This window comes from Xyrauchen texanus, chromosome 19, assembly GCF_025860055.1.
Source record: "Xyrauchen texanus isolate HMW12.3.18 chromosome 19, RBS_HiC_50CHRs, whole genome shotgun sequence".
In the NCBI taxonomy this organism is placed as follows: domain Eukaryota; kingdom Metazoa; phylum Chordata; class Actinopteri; order Cypriniformes; family Catostomidae; genus Xyrauchen; species Xyrauchen texanus.
In genome coordinates, this window is record NC_068294.1 from 41,918,513 (window position 1) to 41,929,597 (window position 11,085).

Here is an 11,085-nt window from a genome sequence, read left to right on the forward strand (position 1 = left end):
CTCCTTGTGTCCGTCTCAATAAAGCTCAGTTGGTCTCTTTAGAGTGCAGGGTTTTGGGGAAAGGGGGCGTGGCTAATCCAAGGGCTCAGTTTGGGGAAATTCTGGAACAGCTATAATCGCTTACAGCACCTTTAATTACTCTCTTTTTTGTGAGTGTTGAAAGATAATATTTGAAAGAATTTCTCTATTTTGGCTTGTCCCCTACTTTCTCTACAATAAATGAATAAAAAGTGTTAATTTAGGGACATTTTCTATTATTTTGGTATTTTTATACCGTTTAAAAAATATAATGACATTTTATGAACACCTGATTATTGTTTATATTGTAATTTTTATACATAACATGAATATTTACGGTTAATTATACGGTAAAATTGTACTTTTTACATCTAAAAAAACTATATTTTACCGTAAAATTATATGTATTGTCTTGTTGACTATATTATAATTTTTAACCGTATATTTTAAGGTAAATACCCATTAACCAATTAATGTTTTTATACTAGCATTTTAAAATGTTTTACTGTTAAAATGACGGACATTTTTTACAGTGTAGATTTATTAGCCGTCTTTACTAATTTGGTTAGTATTTGAGCATTTTAAAGCTGAAGTGTGTTAGTTCTGCGCCACCAAAAGGAATTGCACAAATAAACATTTTCAAACAGCTTTCTCCATTGGTTGAGTCACTGTTGTTGTGTCAGGCTGGATGGGTCACTCAAAACAAACAGAGGAATCTTTATAGCGCCACAGTTTTTCTTTTTCAGTGTTTACCTTTCTCCCCAATTTGGCATGCCCAAATCCCAATGCACTCTAAGTCCTCGTGGTGGCGTAGTGAATCGTCTCAATCCGTGTGGGGGAGGACGAATCTCAGTTGCCTCCATGTCTGACACTGTCAATCCGCGCATCTTATCACATGGCTTGTTAGTACCGCGGAGACATATCGTGTGTGGAGGCTTCATGCTATTCCACGCACAACTCGCCACGCGTCCCACCGAGAGCAATAACCACATTATAGCAACCACGAGGAGGTTGCCCCATGTGACTCTACCTTCCCTAGCAACCGGGCCAATTTGCTTAGGAGACCTGACTGGAGTCACTCAGCACAACCAGGATTCGAACTTGCAACTCGAACGGGTGATAGTCAGCGTCAAGTCTTCCAGGCCCCCCAGTGTTTACAGTTTTTGAGAAAATTATCAAATGAATGGCTCACTAATGTGCAGAGACAACTATTAGTTTGCATCCAGCTTTAATTCTGAAACAATCTAATTAAAGAATCACCCTATAATGGTTCATTACAAATAATTCCACATTTCTATAAATGCTAAAATCGCATTTCTCTTCAAGGGGACTGGAAGCCCAGTTTAGCTCGACTGGGGTTATCGGGATCTGTTAATGCCTGGATGGGCATCAGCACAAACTCTTGGCTCCAGGTAAAACAGTTCGAAGGAATTGTACTAAATGTTTCCTCAGTCATGGACCACAATGATTCAACTGCATTTCTATGGTTAAGAATTACATCATAAAACCACTATGAGTTATCTGTTGCTCATGCTGTATATCAGAATTTCATAGTAACCTTTATTAACCTTTGCTCCAATATCAATGTCTGTGTGATACTGTCTGAGAGATAGTGAGCATAGGGAAGACTTGCTGACTCTACATTATCCCTGACAATTCTTCTATCGTTTTTTATGTGTAAGGTGGATTTGTTAAAGCCCATGATCCTTCATGGGATTCAGACTCAAGGTGCGAAGACCTCGATGGGTATGAGCGAGTCCTTCACTGTATTGTACAGCATCAGTTACAGCAAAGACCAGGAGAACTGGACCACCTACAGAGGAAACAGCACCAAATCGACTTACGTCAGTATCAAGTGTTCACTAATAGGGCATAGTCTACACATTTGTTGCATTTTATGTTTCTCAACAGTTTAGTCAATTTTTGACCATTTTCCACCAGGCTGGTTTTGCTACTGTACCTTTAAGACATGTAAAAGACCTCTGTTATGATTAGCTAACATATTTGCATGTGAAATGAGTAGCATCGGCTCCACCAATTCTTTTGAATAGGTGATGATGCGTAAATGTGACCATCCATCCATCTTAAACCGCTTATCTGAAGTCGGGTCGCGGGGGCAGCCGCTCCAGCAGGGGGCCCCAAACTTCCCTATCCCAAGCCACATTAACCAGCTCTGACTGGGGGACCCCGAGGCGTTCCCAGGCCAGTGTGGAGATGTAATCTCTCCACCTAGTCCTGGGTGATCCAAAACGCATGTGGCCACATCACATTTGAGTTGTGTAATGCATCCCGGCAGCAGTGAAGCGCCACCTCTCACCTGTCAATCAACCGCTGCGCTAAAACAAGAGTTTAAACGTTGCTGGTTACGAGCGGCTTTAACATGAAATAACTGTCCGATCTGACACACCACCCCTGGAGTCACGAGTTCAAATCCAGGGTGTGCTGATGTAACCGGTCCTGGTCGCCCGCTCCGAACGGGACTCGAACCAATGTCTCCGGCGTGGGAGACGGGTGCTCTAACAAGGAGGCTAAAGGCTACAGCCTCTAGCATCAGTCGCTAGTGCACCTCTTGGGGTCAGGAGAGTGAGGTTTTACACAGCTAACTACCAGCTGGCTTCCGTTACACTCACCACCCTAAACCTCACTCCTATCCGGGTCACGGCACCATTGTAACCGGTCCTGGTTGCCCCGCTCCGAACAGGACTCGAACCAACGTCTCCGGCTTGGGAGGCGGGTGCTCTAACAACAGCCTCTAGCATCAGTCGCTAGTGCACCTCTTGAGGTCAGGAGAGTGAGGTTTATACACACTGCACAGCAATCTACCAGCTGGCTTCCGTTACACTGAGTGACTCCAGCCAGGTCTCCTAAGCATCCAAATTGGCCCGGTTGCTATTGAGTGTAGAGTCACATGGGGTAACCTCATCGTGGTCACTATAATGTGGTTTGTTCTCAGTGCGGTGCTCGGTGAGTTGTGTGTGGATGCCGCGGAGAGTAGCGCAAAGCCTCCACACACGCCAGGTCTCCGCGGCAACGCACTTAACAAGCCACGTGATAAGGTGCGCGGATTGACGGTCTCAGACGCGGAGGCAACTGAGATTCGTCCTCCGCCACCCGGATTGAGGCGAGTCTCTACACCACCACGAAGACTTGGAGTGCATTGGGAATTGGGCATTCCAGATTGGGGAGAAAATGGGAGACAAAAAAAGCGAATACACACAATAAAGAGATCATCACGTATCTTTTTCAACACAGATGACCAGTGCAAACACCAAGCTCCTTTAATACAGGTAATCCACTAAAATAATGGATAATTCTGCTTGACATGTTGCGTTTGTGCTTAGATTCAATTTCAACTGAATCTGGGAGAAACAGCAAGCTCTCTTCTTTGTCTTTTCTGACTTTTTGTGCTTTAATATCATACAGTAACATGCTGACATAATGATTGATGTATGTCGCCATGAAACAGAGACCCTCCCCTCCAAATCCGAAGACAAGTAGTCACAGGAGACACATTTAAACGACCAAGTGTTAGCGACTATTTGTCTCACCTGACCAAACGGGACCTGATATTCACCTTAAAAAAACGTGTCTAATTATGACACCATTTCACTCTCTTTTGGCGCCCCCTGCTGGACATTTCACTAGGAAACTGCAGCCAAATGTGTAATGAAGCACAAAATGAGTATACAGAAGTATACAGGAGCAGCTCTGAAAACACATAGACAGCCCCAAACTTCCTTAAACCATCACAAACCATCTTACAAAACATATGATGAAACTTACACATTTAATCTTTGCCACTGAAACAGTTCTGCTTTGAGTTGAGAAATGTATACTCTTTTTATATCCTTCATAATTTGAGTATTATTCATCCTTGACATGATGCTGAAAGGTTTTCTTGTTTATTTGACATCAGACCTTCAATGGAAACATGGACGCTTCCAAAATTAAAGAAAACGTTTTTTCTCCGCCCATTGTGGGGCGTTATATCCGGATTCATCCGCTGACCTTTCCAAAGCAGCCCACCCTGAGGATCGAACTTCTGGGGTGTGACCTAAACAGTGAGTGAATGCAGACACGCACACATTGTCACAGTATTGTCTAATGATGGAGAAGAGGAGGAAGATAGAGTAAAAGAAGATGTTTTCACACAAACAACGCATCAACTAGGAAACAAGTGAATAACGGGACTGTCATTATTATTGCTACAGTATGAAAAGACTTTGAAAAGGCTTTTTAAAGGGATAGTTCAACCAAGAAAAATAAATAAACAAATGATCTCATCATTTACTCACCCTCATGCCATCCCAGACGTGTATGACTCTCTTTCTTCTTAGAAGAATATCTCAGCTCTGTAGGTCCTTACAATGCAAGTGAATGGTGGCCAGAACTTTGAAGGTCCAAAATAACACATAAAGGCAGCATAAAAGTAATCCAGACAATTCTAGTGGTTACATCTATGTCTTCTGAAGTACTATGATAGGTGTGGGTTAGATACAGATCAATATTTAAGTCCTTTTTTACTACAAATGTCCACTTTCACATTCTGAAAGTGTAGGTGAAAGTGGAGATTTATAGTAAAAAATGATTTAAATATCTGTTTCTCACCCAAAGCAATTGAATCGCTTCAGAATACATGGAGTCATATGGACTCCATACTTTTATGCTGCCTTAATGTGCTTTTCGGAACTTCAAATTTCTGGTCACCATCCGCTTGCATTGTAAGGACCTACAGAGTTAAAAATATATTTTTAAAAATCTTTGTGTTCAGCAGAAGAAAGTCATGCACATCTGGGATGGCATGAGGGTGAGTAAATGATTTTTGGGTGAACTGTCCCTTTAAATAGTAGATGTTTCGTTTGTATTAGGATGTAAGCATTTAAATGTGGAAATAGGAAAGCTTTGGATGGTTTCGTTTTTTATTCGACTGCCTGTCTTCATACTGTACCTTCAAAGAGATGAGAATTCACCAACAACTTACACTAAAGCTTCGTATCTCTTCGTATCTTTGTTGGCACTCTCCCTTGGCGTCTCCTTCCTTGCAGTATTTGGTGGCAGATCAATAGCGGCTTCATTATGAGAGGAAAGTTGGGGTAGAAAGTTTCAAATGTCTTTCCAGAGAGAGCTGAATAAGATCTCACTAATGAGGCATTGCTGTATATTCACAGTACATCAGTAACATTTAGAGTAATTCGAGTATGCACGTTTGTGTTCGTCAGGTTGTACTTTGCCATTGGGAATGCAGCGCGGGTGGATTCCCAGCAGCAATATCAGCGCATCTTCGTTCCTGAACAAGTGGTTACTCTCGTGGAGTCCAGACCTTGCTCGGCTCCACCAGAAAGGGCGTGCAAATGCATGGAGACCCAAGGTAGGAGGTGTTATATTACCGTAGTTAACCTCTTTATCAATCTATCCTTCCAGCCATCTATCAATCAATCATTCATCCATACTTTCCTCCATTTCATACCATCATCCATATTCATAGATCCAATTACAACACGTTTTTCTACTAGACTTGAGGTTAATTTGCTGTCTTCTCTCTACTCTTTTTGTGTTATCTAGCTCGAATGTGAAAGTGTTTCATCTAGCTTGTCTGTCTGTCTGAAAGTGAGACGATCACTTCATTGTCTCAGTCTGTTTATTTCCTCCTCATGTGAGATTGCACACCGAGAGCAAGTGCTGTCAGTGCAACAGATTTATGAGTCATTTAAAGGGATTTAGAGAGCCGCTCAGATCCACGAGGAATTCTGTTCTGCATACTAAATTTACACTTGGAGACTGCGACTCTGAAATGAATAGACTGTCACTCCATTCACACAAAAGTATCATTCAAAGTCAAAGTTTTCTGGCTCAGCGGTTAAGGCTCTGGGTTACTGACCGAAAGGTTGGGGGTTCAAGCCTCAGCACTGCCAAGATACCACAGTTGGGCCCTTGACCCTATCTGCTCCAGGGGTGCTGTTTCATGGCTGACCCTGCGCTCTGACCCCAGCTTAGTTGGGATATGCGAAAACAACTGCATTTCATTGGCTCTGTACATGTACACTGCACAATGACAATAACGTTGAATCTTAGTTTGTTTGTTTTTCTGTTTTGGGCTGATTTCGGGCAATTTCATGTCCAAATGTAAAAGTATTTGAGCAGTTTTTTTGTATTTCTTATTTTTTATTTGAAGGTCACATTAAAACTGTCTTGGAAATGTTTAACCAGGCCTTCATCGTTTATATTTGGTGATTTTCAAATGCTTTTATTATGGATAGATCTTTACTGTTTTAGCCTTGTCGAGGACCTTGACATCCAATATTAAATAGATATTGATAGATATTACATATTAAAAACTGTGATGATCTAAGCAAGGAGTGAAATAAAAATAAACCATATCAATATTTATCATGTGAAAATCATTTACGAAAATAAAATTATGACTGTTGCACAGTTGTGGCGTCATTTCCAGCACACCAATCAATTTTGTCCCTAATTGTTTTTCAAAAGTTTATGTACTCGTTCACCAAGTCGGAAAAACATTTCAGCGATGAGCACGCTTGATATGAAGTATGATGAAAATATCACTTGTGAGCAGAATCCTTTTATTGGGCATCATTTCCAATCAAGCTGTACTTTTGCTAAATTACACCAAAAGTGTGAAAATATATATATATTTTTTTATTTAGGACACATAAAATGTTAGTGTGGCAGGACGGAGGGCGGGGCCGGGTCGTGATTCCGTACACCCGGCCCCTAATCAGGCTAATTAGCCCCCGAGAGGGATAAAGGCCGACCGAAGACGGCAGTGCGACAGAGAGTGAGAGATTTACGGGAAAGGAGGCGGCGAGAACCGTCTTGACAATATAAATAATATTTGAATTATAAACTTAACCAAAAAGACAAACACACAGCTGTCCGTAAATCTCTCGCTCTCTGTCGCACTTCCCTCTCGGGGGCACGGAATCACGACCCGGCCCCGCCCTCTCCCTGCCACAGTTAGCTATGAAATAGCCTTAGAAAGACAAAGGAACGTTTGCCAAAAAAAAAAACTTAAAAAAATGTCATTTCCATCAGCGTCATTTCCACCATAGAATTCTATTAAACACAATACATGGGTGGTGGTGGTGGCGTAGTGGCCTAAAGCACATAACTGTTAATCAGAAGGTTGCTGGTTTCGATCCCCACAGCCACCACCATTGTGTTCTTGAGTAAGGCACTTAACTCCAGGTTGCTCTGGGGGGATTGTCCCTGTAATAAGTGCACTGTAAGTCGCTTTGGATAAAAGGGTCTGCCAAATGCATAAACGTAAATGTAATACATCGGAAATTTCCCTGTGGTGGGAATTTTCATGACTTTCAAACTAAATAATCTTCTGGGATGCAAGAACATACACTGTTGGACATTTTGAGAGTGAAAAATGTTTTAAACTTTCTTTTGAGAAGTGCCTAAAGTTGATGTTACATCTTGTATTTCTTGCTTGAGTACAACATTATAAAACATTTAGTCTTTCTCTTGGGGTTTTGTAGATTCCCTCCTGGGTGTTGCAAGTTTTTATGGGTGTGAACAGCCCCATTGCAAAGACATAGAAATGGTCAAATTCATCATTGTAAATTCTCTCTCTCTCTCTCTGTCTCTCTCTCTCTTTCTCTCTCTCTCTGTCTGTCTCTCTCTCTCTCTCTCTCTGTCTCTCTCTCTCTCTCTCTCTCTCTCTCTCTCTCTGCAGACCAGTAACCCTCATGAGTGGTTACAGGTGGAATTTGCATCCATGAAGCGAGTGACCGGTGTGGTGACGCAGGGCGCTCATTCTGTGCTCAAACAGATAATGGTCACTGAATTTACCGTCTCCGTAAGCAACAATGGCCACACATGGACCACTGTGAAGGAAAAAGACTCAGATCAAGAGAAGGTGTGTTTTTAATGTTGTGGATTATTGTGTATGTATTAGGGCTGTCAATTTAACTCTTTATTTCAATGTGATTAATTATATATCAAAAAAATAACGTTTTCAAAAAATAAATGCAATTAATCATGTCCCCGGATCCTAATAAGGAATATTCCTATAATCGAAGCAATTCAAGCTTGAAGTACCATCTGTATCCAGCAGGGGGCAGTAAGCGGAACTCCAGCTTTAAAGGCAACGCGCAGCTGTACAGAGAACAAACCAAACTCTTGCTTGACAGTAGCGACAACACAAGGGTTGAGGGGGGTTCGCTTTCCTTTTGTGCATTTCGCTTTCTCAATAATGTAATGCATTTAATTATATGAATTACAATAGTCTTATTAAAATAATTATAAAAATAATATTTAAGGGTCGGGAAATTGTACAGTCAGCCGGTTGTTATCGCACAATAAATCCTGGCAGGGTGATCAGGACCCAGACGCGTAACGGATATTTAATTTAATTCATTATTCGGCATATCATGTAATTAATTTGATTAAAAATGTAAATCGATTGACAGCACTGATAATTATTATACTTATTCTACACTGCGTACAAACCAGATGTGACACAATAAAGCGACCAGCAATAAAAGCGTTTTAAAACCATTAACAATAAATTCCATGTAAATCAGATTTATTTGTTTTAACCAGCCATGAAGGGTGACAGGACATATTGTTGAACTCTGCAATGTAACCCTGGGTAGCCCCACCCACTGTGAACTCTCATTGGTCCAAAATCCCGCTCCTCATAACTGTATACTAAACATGAAATATCTTTGATATTGGCTTTTCTGTGATTGTGCAGGAGTCTAAAAAATTTTTTACAACTTGTACTTTTGACAAAGACGTTAACAGTTTTTGCAACTTGGAAACAGAAATCCTGCATTCATGTTAATGTGATTCTATATACTAGATATTTGAAGGAAACGGAGAACCTGACGAGGAACTGCTGAACGAGTTTGATCCTCCCCTGTTCACCCGCTTTATACGGATTCACCCTAAAGGCTGGGTCAACGACATCGCCCTGCGGGTGGAGTTTTTGGGGTGTGATACTCAACCAACAGTTTGAGAGAGAAATAGAGAGTTATTGTACGTAAACAAAGAGAGAGAGAGAGAGAGATACTGTATGTTTTTAACACTAGCATTAAGTCCTTCTACCTAAGTGTACAACATATTTAAAAACACACAGCTTTTTCCGAACCCTCGTGAGCTGCGTTGCTACTCTCAACTTCGGCAACTACCTTCTAAGGCAGCATCCTAACCAAAATGAAACTTCATAACTAACTAAATTCATTAGCCACTCCATTAATTCCAATAGAATCTGATGCTAGCATAATGCTAAGCTAACATAGCCACTCCATTAATTCCAATAGAGTCTGATGCTAGCATAATGCTAAGCTAACATAGCCACTCTGTTAATTCCAATAGAGTCTGATGCTAGAATAATGCTAAGCTAACATAGCCACTCCATTAATTCCAATAGAGTGTGATGCTAGAATAATGTTAAGCTAATATAGCCACTCCATTAATTCCAATAGAGTCTGATGCTAGCATAATGCTAAGCTAACATAGCCACTCCATTAATTCCAATAGAGTCTGATACTAGCATAATGCTAAGCTAACATAGCAACTCCATTAATTCCAATAGAGTCTGATGCTAAAATAATGCTAAGCTAACATAGCCACTCGATTAATTCCAATAGAGTCTGATGCTAGCATAATGCTAAGCTAACATAGCAACTCCATTAATTCCAATACAGTCTGATGCTAGCATAATGCTAAGCTAACATCTAACGGATACTCTAATAAGCACTAAAAACCACACAAATATTGGGTGAAATACTCAATTTTCAATTGAATTTGAACTATTATTTTTAGTCTATAATTTTAATAATCTACGTTTCCCTCAACATTTTGCCTTCTCCATGAATGACACATACAATGTTGTCTTAGCATTAGGCTAAAATTTGATATCTCTTAAAGCAGCAGTGTTTTGTTGCTTACAAGGTGCAAGACGTTTGCACCCATGATGCCTAATTATGCCGTCTTGGTAGGCGGCTCACTTGGGTTTGGAACGGTTTGGAACAAGTCGTCAAGTCATTTCTATTTTTATAGCGCTTTTCACAACACACATCGTTTCAGAGGAGCTTTACAGTAAATGATGCTGTAACAGAAAAAACACTACAAAGGCTTTTGTTATGATCTGTAAAACATGATGATATGATTATTTAAGTGTTGCTTAAAAACCTGTTATGTTGTTAGTTATTAGAGATATAACGTTTTAAGATATTAGTGTTATTCTGATCAATTTGCTGCTCATTTAATTAAACTATGCACACTGTTAGCTTTTGAGACATTAGTTTGCTGAAGCCAATATATATGTTTCTAGTGAATGTACACTTGCATATCAGTAGAGGTTTTCCACCTCATTGACGATGGCTTTTATGGAAATTAGCCGTTTGTGTACTGGTCTGCATTAACTACTGAATCGGTCATATGCTGTATTTTTGTATTTTGCACTGTGAAAGTTTTACTATTTACTATGATGAGACTATTTTATACAATATTTAAAGTGTTGAATTGAGTCAATAAAAGACTATAAAACTCAATATTTTCCCCTCAATGTTTTATTTAGGTTTTTTGACACCGATATTATTCTTTCACAGATTGAGTTTTTCTCCCTTTTGGTATGCCAGCAGTAAAGCTCTGTTTTCAAAGTCAGCAGCCAACTTTATTATTACCCCCACCCCCCCACCCCCCCACACACACAAACACAAACACACACAGTCTTTGTGGCACTGTCACTATAAAATGTGTGAAATGAATAGCAATTGGTGACGGTTTATTGTGCACGGTCATGAAAGAGAGACACGGACAGACTCAAGATGAGACACAGAACAGGCCTGCAGGAATACGATAACGTTTACATGTTCTGACCCAGATAAAAAGTGAACAAACTATCAGTTCCTGTTTGACAGGAAGTGCTGTTGTGGATGTGTTTAGTTTGGAGGGCGAGTGAAGGCCTGACTTTGAGAGAGTGATGTTGGTGATCTATTGTACCTGTTATCTCATTGAAGACAAACACTGTGGCTTGAGGAGCAAACATCGAAGTGCTTTATATACCAAGATAACACAATGTAACAA

General features: G+C 40.4%; 1 protein-coding gene across 1 annotated transcript in view; it reads left to right on the plus strand.

Moving 5' to 3' along the window:
* Positions 1 to 10,550, plus strand: part of LOC127659712 (coagulation factor VIII-like) — a 29,843-nt gene extending 19,293 nt beyond the window's left edge. Inside the window, exons 20-25 of the mRNA XM_052149656.1 lie at positions 1,345 to 1,430; positions 1,701 to 1,862; positions 3,935 to 4,079; positions 5,238 to 5,386; positions 7,724 to 7,906; positions 8,855 to 10,550. Coding sequence (XP_052005616.1) covers positions 1,345 to 1,430; positions 1,701 to 1,862; positions 3,935 to 4,079; positions 5,238 to 5,386; positions 7,724 to 7,906; positions 8,855 to 9,010 — 881 coding nt within the window. The 3' untranslated portion in view covers positions 9,011 to 10,550. The remainder of the gene's footprint in view (positions 1 to 1,344; positions 1,431 to 1,700; positions 1,863 to 3,934; positions 4,080 to 5,237; positions 5,387 to 7,723; positions 7,907 to 8,854) is intronic.
* Positions 10,551 to 11,085: the final 535 nt, after the last annotated feature.